The 22,254-nt window shown below is 39.4% G+C and overlaps 1 protein-coding gene across 4 annotated transcripts in view; it reads left to right on the top strand.

The window, feature by feature from the left end:
- Positions 1-22,254, top strand: part of SORCS1 (sortilin related VPS10 domain containing receptor 1) — a 308,841-nt gene that overhangs the window by 201,667 nt on the left and 84,920 nt on the right. For all 4 annotated transcript variants that reach the window (XM_069796931.1, XM_069796930.1, XM_069796929.1 and 1 more), the window contains exons 5-6: positions 5,822-5,895; positions 20,788-20,852. In XM_069796931.1, the coding sequence (XP_069653032.1) occupies positions 5,822-5,895; positions 20,788-20,852 (139 nt within the window). The remainder of the gene's footprint in view (positions 1-5,821; positions 5,896-20,787; positions 20,853-22,254) is intronic.

Here is a 22,254-nt window from a genome sequence, read left to right as displayed (position 1 = left end):
AACCCAAACAGACAAGCAGAGTCCTGTAGGACATAATCTCATACCATCGGTCATTACATCAGAATGAATTAAATTTGTCTGATGTGTAGACAACATTAGGCCCTCAAAGCTCATATCTTAACTACTTGTTTTTGAGTTTTTAAAATGCATATAGACTAATAAAAAGAAAGACAAAGCCAAATAAGACTGCCAGTAAATTAGAGAGAGGTGAATCCTCAGTTACTGTCATTTGGTTTAGCTCCATAAAAGTGAGTGAAGGTCTGAAATTTCATAGCAGTTGTGACACCCACACAATCCCTTTAGGAGAGGTGTTTTAAGGATGGGTCTGTATATTACACATTCAAGTTTCTCTATAGTTTTTTTTAGTGGAGATATGCAACCTTTATCTCTAAAACAGTGAGAAGATTGTGTTCTTTACAGTAAGTAGTTGTTTATTAGAGATAATGTTCACTAAGATGTGTCCGTTGGAAGAACTATTGAAGGAGTTGGTTACCTTCTGAATCCCTTTTTGATAGTCCAGTTATATAAGCTATGTATAAGATGTGTTTTATATATATAACATACAAGTTAATACCAACTTCATTGATATTAATTCTGGTGTTCAAATGTGATAGTATTTCAGTTCAGAGACTTATAAAACATAAGACACTGATGAACAATGAGAAGAAGGGAATCAATGGTATCTAAATATTTTCTGAGTCCTGTGAATTATTGAAAGCTGTTTCTGAAGCCAGTGTAATATGGAAATCTTATGGCAGAACTGTTGTTTTTCTTATCCAACATTTCCAATAGTAGCCACCTTGTTCCAGAGGAAAGTACAAAACTCTTGGATTGCTGTGCTGCTTTGTGGATGAAAACAAAAGTATTAGAAAAAATATGGCATAATCATGTAATTTCCCCCATTCAGAATAGTGGAACCTTTTACTGAAATATCTGTTGTGGGGAACACTTGGCCTTACGCTTATCTACACTTAAAATTTCCTTGTCTTTATAAAAGCTACTGAGAGCCCCAGCAATCTTTATGTTGTGTAAACACATGCTACAACAGGTGATTTCTACTCTAAAAAGGTTAGAAATCTGAGTGAAGGGAAGATGTGTAGGAGGTACAGTACATGGGCGAACCAGGGAAGAATAAAATAGATGTAGTCAAACGATGGAAGGCGCCAGAGCTCTTTTACAGTTACCCGTAGCACATGGGTAGATTATGAAACAATACAAGCGTTCATTCTATGCAAGACAGGGCAGAAGGGCAAAGAAAGATGCATGGCAGAATGTATCCAGAACCATCCAAAAACTAGAGGGGTTTATGAAGCTAAGATCTTGAGAGCTTTTTGCTTTGGGGAGATTTTCCAGAGCTGAAGTAGAGAGAAGCGTAGAGTTCTTTTTCTTCTTCACTAGTGCACACTTTCCCTTCCAGAAGTGATGTTGCAGTCTAGATCAGTTGAGTCAAATAAAATGCCAGTTATTCTTAGTGGAACATTTTAGAAAAATATCATTTTTTCTCCCTACATTTTCTGGAATTTTGTTATTTTTTATAGTGCAAGCTGTTGAAGTAAAGTAAATAAACCAATCAGGTTTGACTAATTTCTGTTAAATATTTTACTTTCACTGAGAATTTATACATACAGCTTCTTCCCCTTCATCAAATGCTTGTTTTTTTAACTACAAATATTTCTAAAATATTTTATTTTTCTTCTGCATTTTCATTGGATTATAGGAAAGTTATCCTTTGTTTACAAACAATATTTTTTGTTTTTAAAAATATCTATATATTAAAGAATGTTTTGAATGTCTTAAATTGGAAATTTTATCAAAGAATATAGCCCAAAATGCAAAAAAATTACACAAGTCTAAAATTAGTGCTGGAAAGATTAGGAAATTAGAAGGGAAAGAGAAGGTTATGTGGCAACTGTATCCTGCTGTTACCCAGATTTCCCAGAGCATTTTAAGGTGAAGCTTACGCTTTTGCTATGAAATACATGGGCAGCTCTTATGCTTCTCACAGAGGTTGGGAAACAAATAACAGAGTGAGTAGTGTACAGATATTGTTTGGTGTAGATAAGGAAAGAAGTTTAGTTTTCAGATGTCAGCTTTCCCTACTCCAGAAGACAGTAAAGTCGTGTTGCAAGAAGGCTGTTTCTATAGCTGGGGGCTTGTCTTGCAGTTCAGGGGGTTTATGTGAATCCCTGCTCAGCCTCGGAAGGTATTTGTAACCTTGTAAGCTTTTCCTTTTCTGCTGCATTTCTGTTTTCCCATATAAGAGAGGTAGGTGGTAGGTTTCTACTTCACAGAATGTTAGGATTTTAAAAAGAAAAACAAAGCAAAACCAGACTGTTAATTATTCTTAAGTATTCGGGTATTACACAGAAAAATAAATATACAAGAGAAGTGGAAGCAAGAAGAGAATTATTCCCTGATGAACAAGGGTCAAATCTGAGAGATCAGTATAAGGTTTGTACTTCATAACAGTTTTATCTCAGTATAAACAGAAGTGTCAGATCACTGCTTGGCCCTCAGAAGAAAACAAACATTGAAATTGTAATAGATTCCTTTTCTACTTGTGGTACATGAAGAAGTGTAGCAAAGAACATTACTTAATTTCAGTCTAATGATGAAAATTGTCATTAAGACAGCAGTGCTTGCCAAAGAAAATAAAATGTCATCTCTGAAAGAACTGCATGCATCAGTCTATTACAAGATGTCCCAGGAGAGAGAGGGCTTTTATAACAACAACAAAATATGATGCTGAGTTTAAAAAATATCCATACGAGCACTATAATTGCTAAATCAGGAAAAATAATCCCAGTTGTATCATAACTGATATTTGACAAAAGCCTCCAAATATTTCTCTTTTTTCTGGTCCAACTAAATAAACTCAGTCTAAAATGAATGATACTTAGAATAAAATACTGAAAAAGTCCTTACTGCAAAGGATTTTTTTTTTTCTTTTTGGGGGGGCTGACATATAAGGTGGGGAATTCCCTCTTTGCTAAAGATATATTAATGCTGCTTGTGCTGCTGTGAGTCAGTAAAGGCTGAGACTGGTGCTGAGATAATGGCAAAGGAGGAAAAACCTTCTAAAGGTTGGTTATTAAAGTGTCTCATCAAAGACAATGAGAGCTTTGGCATGAGTTCCCAGAGAGCTGATATTTCCCTTTGAGAGCTGTTGCCTTTTCTCACGCACTGTCTCCAGGTCACTGGGCACCGGCTTCTAATTTGAAAGGCCAACCCTGACAGTAGAATTGCTATACCCATTTCCTCCCTTTGAAACAAACTTGTAAAGTCTTGCACTTCTCCACGTATTACCTGAATCACATGTCTCACTCAGAGCACACACCAAGAGTAAGTAGGGCTCCCTGGGTGCTGTGCAGCATCACAGCTTCTGTTCTGCTGGGGGAGTTGTCGGATGCACCAGGAGAAGAGCCCCTCTGAAGAGCTGTGCTGAAAGAGCCAGGGGGAAGCCGTGGCACCGGGGCCATTCAACCACCTGGCACTGCAGTGGGACTGCAGGCATGGCAGGGGGGACGCTACACAAGCACAGAGACAGCTTTTGCAGGCTGTACTTAATTCACTCTGGATACTATCACCGTTAAATTCAGAGAGGGGATAACCTGCTGAAAGCTGTGCTCAGGGAAACTGGAGAGGGAGTAGGGTGAGAGATACAAAAGGGGAAAACCAAGATTCACTGTGGTGATTTCCGCCATCTGAACATCAGTGTCCCTGGAGAGGTTACATCCAGTGTATCCCTGGTCTGGAAAAGCAGAGGTGTTTGCTGAGTTGTTTGGATTGCTCCCTGTTCTTAATTAAAGGATGATCTGAACTTTATTAAAACTTCAATTACTGTATGTCAAAGACATATTAATTGGCACAAAAGAAACTACTTTGCCATGAAAGGGAAAACATTGGCATCTGAGAGATAAATTGACAGTAGCTTATTGTTATTATGGTTTTGGTTTTGCTGCAATTACAAAAGCAGGTCTAGAAATGGATTTTGAATGTGAAGGGGGAAAAATACCTCCTGTAATGGTAAAGTTCTTGATTAGGTGACCTCAAAGCACTTTACAAAAGTCATTGTTAAATGTTCCTAAAGATCATCTTTAATTTTCAAAAATGAAAGTTTTCCTTAGTTATAATTAGGGTCTCCTAAAGTTTCAAACAAAAATGTTACTAGAATCTTCTACTTAAGGAAGAATAACGGACTCACCAATGAAGTTTTAAAAGGGGATGCATTTCTATCCACAAAGCTAAAGTGTTTTTCCTTTTCTTACCCTTGTTATCTTCCATCCCGTCTTACCTTCTTCCCTCTCTGTTCTTTGACAGTGTTCAGAGAAAAAGAGGTGAATTTTTAGCTTTCATATTTTAAAGTAGATTTCAACATATGCCAGTCTACTGTTTACTAAAAAGCTGTTGTAATTAATTTCTCCATGTTCTTTGAAGGTTTTACAGTAGGGAAGCTGAGGGATATAGGGGTTTGCATTGGGAATGTAAATAAGAAGTAGATCTCAAGGTTTCTTACATCCCAGTCTCATAATTCTTAAAATACATTCAAACCATCTTTCTGATCAACACAAAGCTTTAAAATCATCTTCTTTCCTTCTCAGTCATTCTCACAGGCATCCATCTTTCTCTTTCCTGCCAATCCACTGCCACTACTCATTCAAAAAAAAATTTGTCAAGGTTTACACATAAAGATTCAGATTGTTTGCATTTTGTGCAAGATCCCTAAAGTGGTGTCGTGAAAAGGCAGCTCACAGTTCAAAAAAGGGGTCCAATATCTTCCTTGCCAGAAAAGGGGACAGACCAAGTCTATCAAGCAAGGGAAAGAGGGGAAACAGGATGAATCTGCAAAAAAAAAAATATAGGGCTGACTGCCTCTTAGTGCTTCCCATATGAGAAATTTGAAGTTAAATAAAGCATAAGAAAGACAGAACCCAAGTGATCCTTCCCTCTACTATCCTTCCGAGAATTACCTGATGGCAGCATTTACGGAGAACAGCTGTTTGTAAATGCTTTGTAACAGTAACATTTGTATATCATTCTACAGAGATGTGTCAAAGTATTTATAATACTTGTAATATGCCTTTTTTGCTGACCTTTCTTAGTCTGGTTTGGTATTTATCATGGAAAGATTTTCTGAAATGATTGATATATTTGGATATTGTTTGTGTAACCAGACTAGGAGAAGGTGTCACATTGTTTGCAGAAGGACAGGAGCAAAGGGAGAATTGTGAGTTTCCATGGTACAAGTAACTTGTGCTATTTAAACTCATTTAGTCCTGCAAGAGAAGTCTGGACATGTTTGAGCACTTTTTTGGTGCCAGATTGAACAAGCTGTCTAGGGATGGCTACTGGTAACTGGAGAAAGAATGACCTTCTGAGATAGTATCAAGGAAGGCAACTGTGTATATCTGTTGTCAGAGCTAGGCTAGGTTATCACACTGCTGTGTGATGCTGTACATTTGGTATCCACCACAAGTTCAAAAAAGGAAAATGCAGCCTTCCCACACTGCATGATTTTATTACCTGAGAGTGCCACGAAGAGCTAGGTGATGAGTTTGCAGTCATGGCAGGTTGTTGGGTGTACCCATACAGTGATGTCTCAGGTAATACCACTTGTGTCCCATGTCACACAGCACACTATTGCCTCTGCCAATAAAAGTCACTGCAGACACTTTTCAGCTGCCTCAGGTGTGTGCCTTTGAGACTGGAAGAAGTAAAAGTCCAAGTCACTATCTCAGAAGTGATAGAGGCTTCTTCAGATTAATTTCTCTGTTATCTTTGTGTTTTACTGTGATTCATGACTGTTTGTTTTTGTCCCCAGTTATTCAGTTCAGTGGAGTTTGGCAGAAGATGGCTGCTTCTTCATGAGGGAGTTGCACCAAACAGGTTCTACTGGTAAGAGCAAAAACCCCTTCCTCATTTCCTAGACACAGCTTCCCAATATGTACAGAGATGTTGAAATGGGGGCTTGAAGGCAACATGGCTGAATGCAATCTGTACTGCTGATTTGTCAAAATTAATTTAGACCTGGTATTGAAAGGGGCATTATTCCTCCTGTTACTGTGTTTATACAGCACTTGGAAATGGAGTCTTTGATCTAAGGATGATGTACAACTGAAATATACTGAATAATATTCTGAAGAAAGCATTGATTTGGGAGGGGAGAGTTCTGCAATTTCCTGTGAACATTTCGAGTTCGAACACAACTCTGTTCAGCATAAACTTGTTTGCTTTTGCACCAAATACAAAGAAGAGATCAATCTGGTCCTGCTACCAGGGAGGGCCAAAGACTGAAGTCTTGGAGTCTTTGAGGATACTAGCATTTCTGCCACGGGTAACAGTGGACATCCTCCAGTGGCTGGTGTTATGCTTTTAACTGCTGTTAAACCTGCTTCGGTCCTTCAAAGTGAGCAAGTTAATGACCATTCAACTAGGCACACACAGTTCTTCATTATGAGCTTAAATCACTCTGCAATACTGCTTCTAAGCAGCAGTGCAAGATTTCCAGTCAGATTTCAGGCTGTATGAATCAGTCATGTGTAAGTTCCTCTTGCTGAATCTTTGAATGTCAGTCAGTTACAGTGTTGGCAAAACGTTTGCGTGTTTGATGCCAAAGTTACCTTAAAGAAGTATCATAGCTCTTTGTCACTGATGCAAGCTTAACTCTTTGCTGCATTAACTTACGCTATACACTTTGTATCTAAATTCACTTAGGGCCATAGCCTACATGGATATGATTAAATCTGAGCATCTCACAATTTTTAATATATGGGGTGTCTGTAATAGATGATTTGACTTCAGATTCAAACACTTGTAGTAGCCACCACCACTGAAAAATAACCCCGGATGTAGGTCCAAACTTTATTCTGCAGTTCTTCACTACTAGCAAATTTCTTTATTTTGAGTCTCATCTCCTTCAGTTCTAGTCATCACAGATTTACCCAGTGATTCTGGTGTACTGATTCTCTTCTCATGTTCTGATTGCAGGCAGATCTCTTTGCATTTGCTTTCCATACCAGTGATTTGCGTACGCAGTGTAAAGCTCTGTAACCATGCTTGCAGTAAAATACTTATCTGAAACACCTCCATGCTGTCACGCAATAGCAATTAGTGTAACTTCGACTTATGTGGAAAAGAAAGCTGAGGAACGAAGGAGACACTGGACTGTTTTCCTGCAAATGTGGTTGTCATAGTCTAAATCAAAGATAAGTTTAATTTTTTATATTTTGGCTTACTCCTCTTTTTGCTTACGCTGGTGTAAATCTGCGAGGCTTCTCATCAGCTCTTTGTGGAAGCAGTAGTCCACCTGTGAGCAGAAGTTGGCCCATGTCCTGTGAATCTGGCCTTTAAAAGAGAAGCTTTTGATAAAATAGTCATCTTGAAATCAGGATGAGCTGAACCAGGTGATTAAAATGAGACCTCCATGGTAACTTCTAAACTATAAGTTTGTGCCAAAACCACAGGGTTTGAACATATCAAGATTCAGGAGTGGTTCAGTCAAATATTTTCTTTTAATTTATGGAAGAAGTAAGAGCTCTAGGTCAAATTTACTTCCAAAGTTGAATTTATATTTGGTCTGCAAATGATATACCAGAGATTTTGTTTGCTGCTCCTGCTTTTTAATCCTTTCTCAGAATCTGTGTTAGCTGAAGCTTTTGCAAACTAAATTCCATTTTTAACTTAAACTTGGTTTTGTGCGAGTGTCTGTATAGATAGGTGCATATATATTTATGTCACTCCTATTTCTTTTCTCCAGGACTCCTAACAGGGTTTCAAAATGTCAGATGCAAACACACAGCCCCACATATCTCTTGTTTTTTTTCTGGGCTAATAAAAGCAGAAGGTCCTAGAAATCTGGGAACCCAGTCTTTGAGACATCCAACAAAATTGTACTCACTGAAGAGGTTAGAAAGCTGGAAAGAATGTCCCTGTTCCTGGATCCCTGTGTCCTGTACTACACTCCAAACCTCTTGAAGTTTCCCATCGTTACTTACAGTAGTGGTTTACTGTGAATTGAGCTGATGGATGCCTGCAATAAGAATAATGATGAAAACGTTCATTTTCCCTTTCCATGGAGCTCACACTTTGAAGGTCTCTTAGAACCTAACAAATACGAGAACTCAGGCATGGAGCTTCAAAGGCAAAGAGTAAGTTGAAAAGATGAAAAGATGTTCCAACCGCCCATCTAATTCCCTACAGCCATAAACAAAACATGAAACTGCAAGCCTGTATTTTCACCTTGAACAAAATGTCCCTTGCATAACACACCTCAGTGTAAGCTAGACTGTACTTCTGCTATCAAAAGTAAAAATAATACAACTTGTGGAGATAGTGTTGCATCTTATTCTGGCTTATTTATTATGATCGTCACCACCTTGGGAAAAAAATACTGTTAGCTGCAATTATATGGACACTCTCTGTCCTCAAAACCATCCATAGTAGAAAACAGAGCTGTGCATGTGTAATTGAGAACATGTACACTACAGAGAGCAACAATGGGCTTTTCTATGCATTTCCATTTCTGTGCAGCCAAGTACCTGAGGACAAAATAGGCACTGTAGTGCTGAATCAGAAGGTCGGCCCTTTGCTCTCAGAGTGTGGCCACTGCTGACTCCCCATGCAAGAAAAGCAAAAGAGAACTGGGACGTAAGAGGGTGCAGATGTACAGTTGAAATCCAAACTTCTACAGCAACAGCTCTATAGCCAGTGCTGATGTGCAAGTTGGGTAGAGCCTTGCTCAGTGCCCTGTGGTTGGGGTTTTTTTGATTAATTATTATACATTTTGGCTTAGAAATATGCAGAGTCTAATCAACCTGAAAAGTCAGATGACTGACTTCCAGTTATTCTTAAGAACAGAAAGGAATAGTGAAGGAAAATGTCCTGAAGTCACAACTTTTCAAGGAAAGAAGACTGTGGGGATACTCTCTCCTGTTCCTGGTGCTTTCTCTAAATCAAGTGGTTTTGAAGAGATCAACCAGGACACAGCTGTATTGTCCAGAGAATGAGGGCTATATTCCAATATCTAAGGAAGGCTGAGGAGTTGCTTTAATACAGACTGCTTCTAGGACTATCTAAACTGGGACTTTTCAGGAAGACGCTGGGACAGATCAGGAAGACACAGAGCAAAGCTTTTGGCATCAGGGCTTCTTGAGGCTGTGTTTACTTAACGCTGCTTCTTTTGACAGGGAAGGAACATCTGGAAGACTTTAAAGACACTTAAACAGATTCAAATGGTTGATGAAAGCAAAGGTGCATTTTCCTGATTGCTCACAGATATTTTAATTGCCATTTTACTCCGTTATGTGGTCTTGTAAATAGTTTGTGGGTCACTTTAAGTCTTGCAAATAAACACCACTGAGCTTGCTAGTTTTAGTCTTGAGAAGGCTCTGCCTGTAAATGATGTCAGAGAAACAGTAGTGTCTTTTACAGCTGCATTTCTTATATCTGTTTCCAAGAGAATTTTCTTTTTTATTCACTTATTTTTGGCTGCTCTGTGAAACACCCCCTCCTACTACCATCCCAGAGAAATTTAATCCCCTGAAGAACAACATCAAAGCAATCTACTGATGCCTACTGCGTAACTCCGAGAAAACACTGTGTAGAGACAACTCAGCTCCTTGTAGCTCATATGTATTTTGTATTCTTGTATCCTCTGTTTCATTAAGAGGAGTCATTAACATGAACATAGAATCTTTGTTCAGAGCTCCTCTGTTCCCCCTTTTCATTCTTCCACCTACCGCTCTAAGTGATGCCCTGACATCCACACTTGTGATGAAAGAGATTGTTATGTCACTCTGTGGAGGAAGATATCAGATGGGGGATGGCTGGGGTTAAACCACAACAGCAGATAAACTTAATCCTTTAGAATGAGGGGTGACTGGAATTTTCTTATCTTAAAAAAAAAAAAAAAAAGCAAGGAGGAAAAAGGGATCTGTAATTCTCTACCTCATTAAAAGGTTGTGAGGACACATTTGTGCTGGGCAGGCTTTAGTGATGGGCTACTGTAAAACTGACACCTCTAATAATTGCTATAATTCATGTATCTTATCACATATCTGCATAATCTAGGTATGTGAAAGTGGTATACTGAGGAAAGCATAATCCACTCAGAGAGTCAACTGTATGTTATGTGTCTAACGGAAACATAAAAGAATCCACACTGCATACAACCCCAAGACACTGCAGTTCTACATTGTATCAACAGTTTTCATGGTTTTTATTATTTCTCTGGCAAGTTCTTGAGATTTTGCTGTTAAATGTACTGTGACAGAAGAATGCATGAAAGTTATCAAGGTGCTTAGCAATTCTAGAACTGTGCTCTATGAAAATACCCTGATTACTAGGAAGGAGTATTCTAAGCAGTATTAGTTCAGCAGGGTAATACAGAAACAGCAAGTTAATATACATGGATTATTGCTGATAGCACAGTGTTTACTAATGTAGTTGGCATTAGGGGAATAGAATGCAGTAGATGTTAGTTAAAAGAGTTGGATAAATGCTTTATTTAAATACTTCTGAGTTTATTTTTCTGATACTTGGTGATTTTCAGCATACATTCCTATGGTGGAATTTTGCTGGCAAAGGCGCTGGTTTATAGTGAATACAAATGTGAACACAATCAGTCAATCAGTCATATTGGGAATTACTTTACTTTTTTTCTTGCTTTTTTAAAGTGGTCCAGTCATCTAGTCAAAGTTCAACAGTGATACCTTGTGACTTGCAAATCCAAATATTTGTGACCAGTAGTTGCAAAAACAGTAGTCAAAGTGCATATAGTTCAGTATGGCCAAAATACATATGCAGAAATTGCTCATTAAAGACTAGATTTTTATTCTGGTCCTCAGATCAAGTCATGCCTTCAACCAGAAATTATTTTCTAAAAGTCAGTAAGTCAAGGTATCACAATTAGAGCTGGCCATGAAAAAAACAGAAATAAGAGGTTAAAAAGCTCATTAAAATGTCTGCAAAATGTAATATTTTTTAATCAAAATGAGACACTTTTTGAAAAGATTCTCAGCTAATTCTAATCATAATGTAACCTTGAAAAACTTAAGGCGGGGGGGGGAGTAATAAAGCCAAATAACAGCAGTGTCTTAAAAACTAGCATAAAATGAACAATAGAAAAGCCCAGATAGTAAATTATATTATCAAGTTATAATCATTAACTGTATCAGTGCTATTGAATTTTTTTTTTTTTTTTTTTTTTTTTTTACTTCTTTGGCTATTGCACCCAGGCAAGCAAGTAGGAAAAATACAGAATACATACTTCGAGAAGATCAGAGAGCTTTAATGATGAGAGGGCTGGAACACGTCTCCTATGAAGAAAGGCTGGGAGAGCTGGGGTTGTTCAGCCTGGAGAAGAGAAGGCTCCAGGGGGACCATATTGTGGCTGTTCAGTACTTAAAGGGGGCCTACAGTAAAAATGGAGAGACTCTACTGGTACAGGGACTGTAGTCATAGCACAAGAGGGAACAGTTTTAAAATTAAAGAGGGTGGATTTGTATTAGATATAAGGAAGAAATTCTGTACTATGAGGGTGGTGAGACATTTGCCCAGATAAGCTGTGAATGCCCCATCCCTGGAAGCGTTCAAGATCAGGATGGATGGGGCTTTGAACAACCAGATGTAGTGAAAGATGTCGCTGCCCATGGCAGGGGGTCGGACTAGATTGTCTTTAAAAGTCCATTTCAACCCAAACCATTCTATGATTCCGAGGTAACTGTCTTGATTAGACAAAAAATACAGCTCAGGGCTTTCATGCACTTCATAGGTGTAGCAGGCTGATTGGAAGTAAAAACATATCATAGCATATCTCATTTCTAGTAGGGTCATGTGCCCATGATGTTAATGATTCCCTGAAGAAATTACAGGAGTTATGTCAGTTTGGTAAGAGGTGTTGCTATGTCTCCACTCTGTCATGTTTTTTCTGAGTATGAGGAGGAGAAGAAAATGGATGCAAACATTGTAAAAAAGCAGCCAACCAACCTTTCCCCTCAAACAATACAAAGATATGCACACACACAGAAAGGGAGAAAAAGATAAACTGGTAAGCAGCTGGGAGGACAGATGAGTAGATAGGGCTATATTTGTGTTTCTTTTATGAGCAATGGCAAAGAAAGTTAATCTTCAGAGTAGAATTATAGAGTATATATCTTTTCTTTTCCAGAGGAGGCTAGAGACTGTATTTTAAAAGCTCTGACTGTGTTCATCGGAGCAGCTGAAAGAGCTGAAAATCAAGGGAAAGAAGTGTCAAAGCCCTCTTAAAAACTTCATTATATTCAAGCAGTTGGAGCAAGCTGGGAGAACTGTCCCAGTGTTCTTGTCAGATCTTGGCTTGGTGAGATTTGCACACCCACCCAGGTGGGCTGAGGCAATTTAAATGGCATGGTATCTGGGCTGTTTACAAATGATGCTGTGTATTGCTGAACAAGACCTTTTAATCACTGCAGGGCAACTGCTGGAGGCTGACAGGGAAGATGCCAATCAAAGGGCATTGTAACAGCCTGTCCAGAAAATCAACCGCTAGATCTAACACACAAGCCATACCCGATGAGTTGAAGTATACTAGAAATTTAATTAAAAATATATGTATTTCATAGCTTAAATAAGGTGGAGAGGGGCACATCGCAGAGGAACCCATGACAGTTTTCAGGAGACCTGAATTAAGCAACTGACTGATTGAATCCTTTTTTTTTTCTGAATTGAACACCACACATTTGCTTCCAGTTTGACTTTGGGATAAAGTCAGACTGAAGGTCCGAGCCTCTATAACACAGGCTGCTATTACCTTGCTAATATTTTTAGGCAGCTTCATGGCTGCCAGCCTAAAGATACAGATGAGCTACAGGCAAGCAATGCTGCCAGGGACCCGAGTGATGAGCAAGTCTGAAACTGCCTTTCCTTGGCCCTTACCATGCTGCTGCTGCTGCTAACATTACTGATGGCGAGTGACACACATTAGAGCACTTTGTCACCATTCAGTGCCCCTGATATTTACCATTTTCTCACCAGAAAGGTCAGTGTTACATCCTGCCCAGCCAGGGAGCAAGGAAGCATACTCTCAGTTGGCAGTGTTCACTAAAGATCTCACTGGCTTTTCTATGGATTTAGTGAAAATCTCTGCTTACAGTTCTCAGACAGCTGGACCCTGATGTACCTCTTTGTTTTTGGAACAAATGAAGGCTGAAATCTCTCAGGTGTATCTTGGGAATTAGGATTTTATTCCTGTCTGGCTTCCAGAGATACAAACTTGCCAGCCCCATGTGGGTCAGCAAGGACAGAAAAAAGACGTGCAGCATCGTCTTTCTGTTGCTGTGAAAAGCTCATTTAGACTCTTTGGATTTATAATAAGTTTTAGTTCTTAAGAAACTGATATCCAAAATACATATCTTTCTTCCCTAGATGAGGCTGAGAAAAATGCCCAAAGTCACACAGCAGAGGTTGATAGCCCTCTGGTCCTCTGAGTCTATAATAACCAGATTCTCTGGTCCCAGTAGTCTCTTGAGAGAACTTGTTACTCATAAACAAATCAAGATTTGTCAGAGCAAAATCTAACTCCTCAGTCCCAAATCCTTAGTTTGGCAGAGTTCCCCTATGTGAGAGAAAAAGTGTTCTCAACCCTGTTTGATTATCATGGGGACTCTAAAGATGGGGGTTAAATAGTAACTTGAATGTTCTCCTAAAAGTCATAACTGAATAGCATCTTGACCATTTACCTGATTCTGACCTCCTCCTCCCCTTAGAATCTTGTCCTCTAGTTGTGAATAGGGAGAAGTATATTCACCTGAATAAGCCTTTTGGGACTGAGAGGCCCCAGTCTGATTGATGCATAGGTTGGTGTATTTTGGGTTTCCCAATTCAGCTGATTTATCTTAAAAAATTATCCAGAGATACTTTATAAACGAGTACAGACTCCCACAAGCTTCAGCTTCTCTCCCATCTTCCACTTCCCCCCATCAGAGATTTGCAGAAGTAGGCAGGCATCCATATACCAGGCTCAAAATCTTGATTTTGGGGTTACTCAGTAGCAGAAGCCTGCAGTGCTACGCAGGACCCTGGAACTTGTCAGTCTTCAACGGGCATTGGACTAAGAAACTGATTTTCCCGTTTGCACCTATAAAGGGCAGCCCTTGAGAAGGTGAGGCAGTTGCATAGTGGTTAGCTGTGGATTTGTCTAGATCTACATCAGGAAGGTTTTTCTGTTGTATGTTTAATGAGCAGCATACTGTGTTACCAGAGTTGACTTTTCACTCTTGCTGTAAATTACATCCTGGCCTCCTCCAGCGCATACTGACTGGGCCACAGCACTATAAGAAGCCAGAAACACGCGTCTTAACACAGTGGGAAACTGTGATCCTATTAGACGGTACCAGCAGAGAAGCAGTAAATCAGGTAGGTTTGGTCCATTATATCAGGGAGCTGAGTTTGGACACTATAACTAGAGGGTACCTTCCTCCTTTTCTCCCTTCAAGCCAGTATAATGTCTTAAGTTTCCTGCAATATATGAAAAAGAGATGTAGAACAGGAGGACTATCTTAAAATCAGGATCTAGTCCTGGTAATTGAATTTTATCCACTTAGTTTAGATCCTCATTTTAAGACATTCCTCCCGTGCAGCATTACTGGCAATAGATACCTACGTCCCTGAGAATTCACATCCATCTATTTCAGAGTTTTAGCCAAGTTTCCTCTGTGGAGCTTCCCACAGAGCTGTGGTGTTAGTGCAGCGGGGAAGAAGGCTTGGTTTGCTACTGTCCTCGAAGCTGTGGGGTATGTGGACATCATGGGGTGGAAGGCTGTGGATAATCCTGCCTAGGGTTGTAAAAAATGGTGGTGAGAGTAGAAGTGACTCCCCATGGCCTGGAAATCACACTACTACCCCCATTTACCTACTCATCTATTTTAGCGTTAGCAGCAACAGCCACCTGTTTTTCTGGGTCAGTGTTGTGAGGTGCTTTACTCACTGCACTGCTATTTTCCATCAGTTCTAGAGAAAAGGTGACAAAGTGAGTAAAGCATACCATAGGATGGATTTGGCCCAGTGGCTGCCAGTTGAATTGCACAAAATTATATCATTTCATCTAATTCGACAATGTGGGAAAGAATAGTGCAGAGATGTAGCAGGGAAAATCTGATTATATTATTGTCAGGGGAGATTTATTGGCCAGATATAAAGAAATGAAGTGCTGATTTATGCCTGTATGGAATCTGGCCCTTTGCTTCTAAAACATGTCAGGAGAATATGGTTAAGAGATGTTAAAACTAGAAAGCAATCTTTAAAGTATGTTCCAGGAATAGTAAAATCTGTAAAATTTCACATAATAGGGACTGAACTAAAGAAACCACGAGAATTTCCTCCCACACTAAGCTCCCTGGGGCAGATTCACTGACCTCTGCAAGCAAAAAAAAGGAACAGAGAGTATCTGCAAAGTCCTCATGGAGTCAGTATAGTAGTAAAAGAAAAAGGAGCCTGGAGGACTCTCAGGCTCTAGTTTTGTCTATGCCACATAACAACTGTGTGATCTTTGTCAAATCAATGAGGTTCCTGTGCTCTTGACTAATCATTGGAGTTTATCTATAAAGCTGAGAACAAAAATTTTCCTCAACCCCTATTTCTAACTTGGTCTGCTGGTCCTGTGCTTTTCCATAGGTCTTGAACAAATCAGTAGCATGCAGGGAAGGTTCCTAAAGGTTGATTGTCAAGTACTTTCGTATCTTGGACAAAAAGCTCCCTGTTCAGTGCTACATGTTACTATTTTTATGAATGGCAATTAGGATTTAGAGTGTTACAGAGGCATAAGTGGAACCAAAAAACTGATGCTACTGAGGACTCCATGAACGTCACCCACTATTGTTTTCCTTCTGTCCTTTAAAACAAAACCAAAACCCTGCCATTCACTAAGTTGGAATAAGCTGTCAGGTTTTTAACGTGAAGTGGCAGGATGTGTCCCAGAGGCAGTGGGGGAGCTGGTTTTGCATTGGCAAGATTTACGATAAGGGATTTGCATGAGTGCTGAGGCTAAAGGAAGATAAATCCCCAAAGGCAAATTCTACCAATAATTGAATTACAAAGCCATTATCATGTGCTGAACAGAGCAACTTTATAACTCTATTGTGACAGGATAAAGCTTTTTAGAATATTTATGTTCATAGGACAACTTTGGCATAAGGATCTCTGAGAGTATGTTCTCTCTTCCACCTGTCTGTTGCAGCTAATTAGTCTTTCTATGTAATGCAGTATATGTGGAGATGGAGGTGTGCTCAAATTGGGACTGGGAAGAAGGAATGCTGAAGGTCAGGAGAAATCTCAAAATAGATAGCACGTTAAGCACAAAGTCATCTGTAGAATGCAACTAGAGTCTATTGTCCAGGTTGTGGAAAGGGGAAGAGAGGGCATAGAGGCAAATGAGCATTTTTAGTGATGAGGGATCTAACTAGATTTTCCAAGCGATGTGTCACTTTTCTGTTTGGTATTGCATTGCAGCCACTTCTAACCTACTCTGAGTCAGTGTTGATAAGCTCAAAATGGCCAGAACTGTGTGGATTTTCATTCCACCCACCTTAGTAGAGTCATGCTGTTATCTGTCATTTATCTGCCATCCTTCACTGCATGAAGAAATCAGACCTGTTTCCCCCAAAGGAAGGTGAGGGTTGGTTGTAGGAGTCCCGATTCTGCACTTGTTAATTTGCTCAGAGACGTGGGAAAGCTGCATAACATCTCTGTCCTCATATAAAGAATGAACAACATTCACACTAGTTCTGTCTGTGCAAAGGGCATGGTAGCATTTCTGTTCTTCCAACCTTTCATTCTGGGCTATTTGCACTGAAAATTCTGTAAAATAATGTTGTCTTTTATTGCTTAGGTTAAAAGACCTTTGATCTTGGCTGCTGTGAGCATGTATGATACAAGGAATACGTATGAAAAGTTTGCCATCAAGTTTCTTGTGCGTGTAGTCCCAGATATGGTGTGACTGTGTCTGAAGTCAAGCATCCAAACCCAAAGGCACCCAAAGCTACTTTCCAGAATGCATAAACCCTTGAGATGGAGCCCTTATTGTCTGGTTCTTTGTTTATGAAAAACGGTAGTTTTAAATTAAGTATACCAAGTGGAAGCTTTTGCTGTCTTCACAATGATGCCTTTTTGCATTTCTGAGTGGTCTGACTGCCTTGCAAGCCTCATCAGTTCCCAGCATCCATAAACAATTGCTTTTGTCCCTAGAAGTGAAAAAAGATAGAAGAGGTGGAAACCTCAGGATAACAGGGTCTCTATTGAATTTCCTTGGCTCAGAAGAGCTGACAGGCCAAGGAAGCCAAGGTTTTTGAAATGTTTCAGAGAGAGAGATGGCAAGGGGTTGGTCACTACAGAAATATGCCAACTAGCATTTGCTGTGCAATGGTCAGTGCCAGGCTGCTTTTGTTTAGTTCAGCCTAGTTCTAAAACAGAGGATGATTTGGGGTCTTTTCCCTGTGCTGCTTCTCACGGTGGATGTAGAATCTGCATTCAGAGCAATTACTGCGCTGCAGCCAGTGATATCGATTTGTGAAGCTCTCAAGTGCAAATGACTATTTAGCAGGCTTGATGTGATTAAAATTTTAGGAAGCAACTTTGTAATAGGACTGTGGGGGTCCTACATTTTTCATAATGTGAGCATCTTCTACATAAAGGCAGTGGGATCACTGCCTTGCACTCCCCTTGGCTTTTTAAAATCCTTTATTTGTTGCCCTAGTTTATTTTTGGAGAAACTTCTGAGAGAAATCAGTTATTCCTCCATACCCCAGTTCTTTGCAGGGTGCTTGGTTTATAAGCTATCAAATGCACAGCACTTTTCCTTGATTAGCTTCTGAAGTGTACATTGACCAGGTTGCATTGACCATGTGCATAAAAGATAATGAAGTAGAGCAGGCAGTTGTATCAAGTTAGAAACACTGAGTTTGAGGCTTTGGTGTTATCTATGGCGAACCTATCATGTGTGTGGCAAATCCTTCTTCCACGTGTGAAGCTTGTATTTATTGAGGGCTCTAGTTTTGGCATAAGAACCTTCAAATCTCCAGTCAGGACTGGAATTTATTTGTAATTAGTTGGGTTTATTCATTTTGTTTCATACTGATGTCATGGGCTTTAAAAATTAAAAAAAAAAATTCTAGTCAGTAAGCTCTCAGCAGAATCCAGATGGGAGTGATATGTTTCTAGATGTCAGCTGTGTACAGCTAATATTGATTTGAGCAGATACATATTTGTATTTTGCCTGTCCTTTGCAACTGATTGTTCATGTTATCATTTAATATTATGGGCCTGACTGTGACCTTGTGCTGTCACAAGTGAATTAAGCCTATTATATATCAACGTAATGGAATGTGTATTTTCTAAGGTAGGAAGAAAGATCTAGCAGATAGGAAGACCTGGATATGGTTCTTGTCTCTACCTCAGATGTCCTGTTTGACTTTAGGAACGCCCCTAGATTCCCTGCACCTTAGCTTTTTTCTTCATTTGTCATCACATTTCTAATTTGCAGGGGTTAGGAGATATCAAAAGAAAGGAAGCCCTTGAGTAGATGAATAATGTTTATCACCAGTCGTGTTTCAGCCATCCTTGTTCCGTACATCCTTGGGACAATTGATGGCTTAATTCTACTTTGAGTTGAAGCTTCTGCAGTCCCACTACTGACTTTTGTAGTGTAAGACTAAGTAATATGCAGGTCACTACAGCTGTAGCCTTCTAACTTAATATGCAGGTCACTACAGCTGTAGCCTTCTAACTTTCAGGGCTTGGTGGGTCCAGATATTTATATGCTTCTTTTAAGACATTTAAGAGTTTGATGTAAATTATGGCTCATACCACAAGTGAAAACAACAGCAACAATCACGTCCCATCCATCAGCGAGACATCTCATTCTGAATTAGCTATCTTTGAGAAGATGCAATAGAGGTGTTTCTTGGGGTCAGAATAGCACTGTGAGGAGCAAACTCACAAAGCACCTGGCTGTAGACTCACAGGCTTTAACTAGGGCAACAAGTTCTTTGCTGGATGAATACCATTGTTGTGTGCCTCTGAAGAGACAAAGTGTTCAAATCCATGGAATATAATCCTTGTTTCTTTGGAGAGTTCACATCCCCATGGGGCTGTGTGAGGTCAGGAGGAGGAATGCATTGACAAAGCTGTACTGTGTCTTCTGCAATTACTCAGTTCCAGGTGTGCTTAAAGCCCGCTTGAATAAACAAGAATAAAAAGGAGATATGACAAATTACAAGCTTAGTCCTTCTGCAGTTTTTTAGAGCTGTTTGTCACTGGCATCTATCTATCTTGAACTGAAATGTAACTCTCAGGTCCAGCATTTTGGCCCTAAATCTGCTGATGATAGCAGGTAAAGGAAAAATGCCCTAGGAAGGTACTCCTTTCCCACCCACTTGGTGTCCATTATCAGGAAGAAGAGATTTTAAATGGAAGTTGAATGTTTAGGAGAAAAAGACTTTGCCATAAATGTTATTAAAAATTGAGGAGAGGTGAAAGCAATGCTGGCTCAGAGTCTTTTCTGAAACTTCCAGTCCCCAGCAAAGGAGAACAAAAAATTCAAACCTTTTCTAGCTAGAGAATTGTTACAGATTTTGTCAAGCAAAGCTAAGGTTTAATCAGAACACAAATAGTCTTGTTATTGTTAACATTTTTATAATGGTTATTAGTTAATGCGCATGATGATTAAAGGCTGGGGCTGCCTCTGATTGCAGTCAGTGGGAACTGAATTAAGGTCTAAATCACTGTTTGAACCTCACTTTTGATTTCCTGAAAAATAATGAGGCTTTGAACAGAACAGCATCTAATTTGTCTATCGCTGGAAATGAATGTTTCTCTTCCCTCATGCATCTATTAACATGCAGGTCGGGCATCTAACAAGAAACTGGTTGTTTAACCTTTAGCCTTAATCTAGGATTATGAATTGGATGATGGGACCAAGACCAGAAACAAGGTCGATTGTCAGGATGCTGCCGAGGCTGCTGTACAACGGGATTGGCACATACTTGCAGTCAGTACTGCCATAATTCAGACTGTCCATCAAACTACTGGCCATTTGAACCGTCCAAGGGAGTTGTCAAGGCCAGCAGTGCCAGTCCAGGGGAACCTCAACAATGGAAGCAAAGCTTGAATCCATAAACCCCTGATATGCAGCGCTCAATGTCTTTATGTTCTTACTTGTTAATTCAGAGTGAACAAACAGTCATTTTCTGAGTCAATCTGATATTTCTTTTATTAATGGAACACTGTTTTTATTAGATTAGAAGTGATAAAATGTCTCAGGATGAAATGGGTTTTTAAAATTTCTTAATTAATGAGGTAATATTGATCATTAAAAGTGTCAATTAAGCAATGTGCATAAAAAGTCCAATATAAAGGAACAGCTATAATTAGTATGCTGGCAAACACTATTATCACATCAATTAAAGTCTTCTGTATCCCACCCAGAACTGCAATGCATCCTTCTGACCAAACCAGGAGACACATCAAAATGTCAGGCACCAATGAGAACAGAAACAAGTCTCCAGGTGGAAAGGAGTGAAGGATTCAGAAATAAAGAACTCATAAGTACAATGGCATCGATTTGATAAAATGGTAGAATTTCTTTCCAAGTTTCTTTTCAAGTTTATTTTAGGGAAAACTCAAAAATGCTTTCAAAATTACCAGCTCTTACTTGTATGAGTTTAGGTCCAGCTAAACAGGATCTCCTGTGGAATTAAAATCTCAGACATACATGGTATCTGTTGTTTTTAACGCCTTGGTATCATCTGTCTTTTACAGGTCTATGATGGGATCTGGTAGAGAGCCTGATCTCGTCCACCTGGAGGCAAAGACAGTGGATGGTCGTAAGTACATTAGCTTCCAAATATTGTGGTATTCTGGATTGTCCTCATACTCTTGTAATCACAGAATATCATGATGGAAATCTGACTTCTTTTTAGTATGAGGGGTTTGACAGTTCCAAGGCAGGTCTGTTAGAAGAGAAGTCTTTCCAGCAAGGCAAAAAGTTGGGATTAACAGGCTGTGAAAGGAGCCAAGAACATGGTAAGGAAGAATAGGTGATAAGCAGTAATTGGAGTTAGTATATACAGCACTTTTCTTTCTTCCTATGTGATTTTTGTTCATGGGAACAAGGCATTGGAGAGAAGTTCCTGGGTCACAGAGTCTAGCTGCTGTTGTTTCATGCAGTACATAATATCACCTTGTTCGTAGCTTTACAGTTTTAGCAGAACAGGGATACTCTGCCTTAGGTATTACCTTTGAAAATACCTCATTTCTCTTGTATTAGAAACCTTTTAATGACCAGCCTAAGTGTATACTCCACTGTTATTGCTTGTCCTGTCATTGTCCTTCACTTTCATCAGCTCGTCTCCCTCCCTGCTTTGCCACTTGAGTTGCTTTTCTCCATTCCAGGAGCCGCCTTTACCTGCAACTCCAAAATATTCTCCTAACTGTCCGTAAATTCTCTCAGGCACTCTAAGCCACCCGCTGGCCTTTTCTCCTCCCACCCATGCTTCTTCAAGGTTTATCTTTGAGCTCCACTGCCTTTGCAGATCTTCCTCCATGGATTTCTTTTCCACAACACTGGATTGCCTCAGGCAGGCATCACACCGAACACCTGGTTGCCATAGATCTCATCATTGTAATTCCATATTGTTTCTTCTGTAAATAGCAGCTTTGCTGCAACATAACAAGCAGCTTTTTACCAATCAATTAATTGCTTTAAAAATGGATAAAATTCTCCCCTGAATTGTACCCCCAAATGCGGTGGTGTTACTTAAAATGTGTATTTTGTCATCAGAAATTTAAAAACAGTCTGAAAAGGTAACTGTAAGGTAATCAGTTTTTTAAACTCGCTGAAATTCAGCATGAAAGAGAATTTTTTGGAAGATGAATTTTGAAAAGAAACAGTTGCGATAGAAACCATAAAGTTTTAAAGGTTTTTCCATTTCAAGATATGGAAGATTAGTAAAAGTGAAAGAACGTATTTCTTATCATTTGTGATCTCTGATTATTATTTCTCCTCTCAATTCCACTTACCTGAACATGGCGGCAGGGCTGGGAACATGAAGCATTTTATTTCTTGGGACATGGTAAATGAGAATGAAATATTCTAACAGGACAGTGTCTATTTCAGCACAAAATATTACTGTTATAAGGCATTAAGAATTTGAGGTCATTGAAATGAAGCACTACAATTGATGTTTAAGGAGCTATATTCTGGTGATGCTTTTGAGGGATGTTCAG

This window comes from Haliaeetus albicilla, chromosome 11 (genome assembly GCF_947461875.1).
Source record: "Haliaeetus albicilla chromosome 11, bHalAlb1.1, whole genome shotgun sequence".
NCBI lineage: Eukaryota > Metazoa > Chordata > Aves > Accipitriformes > Accipitridae > Haliaeetus > Haliaeetus albicilla.
Note: the sequence above shows the minus strand (reverse complement) of the source record. Positions and strands in the feature narration are given on the sequence as shown.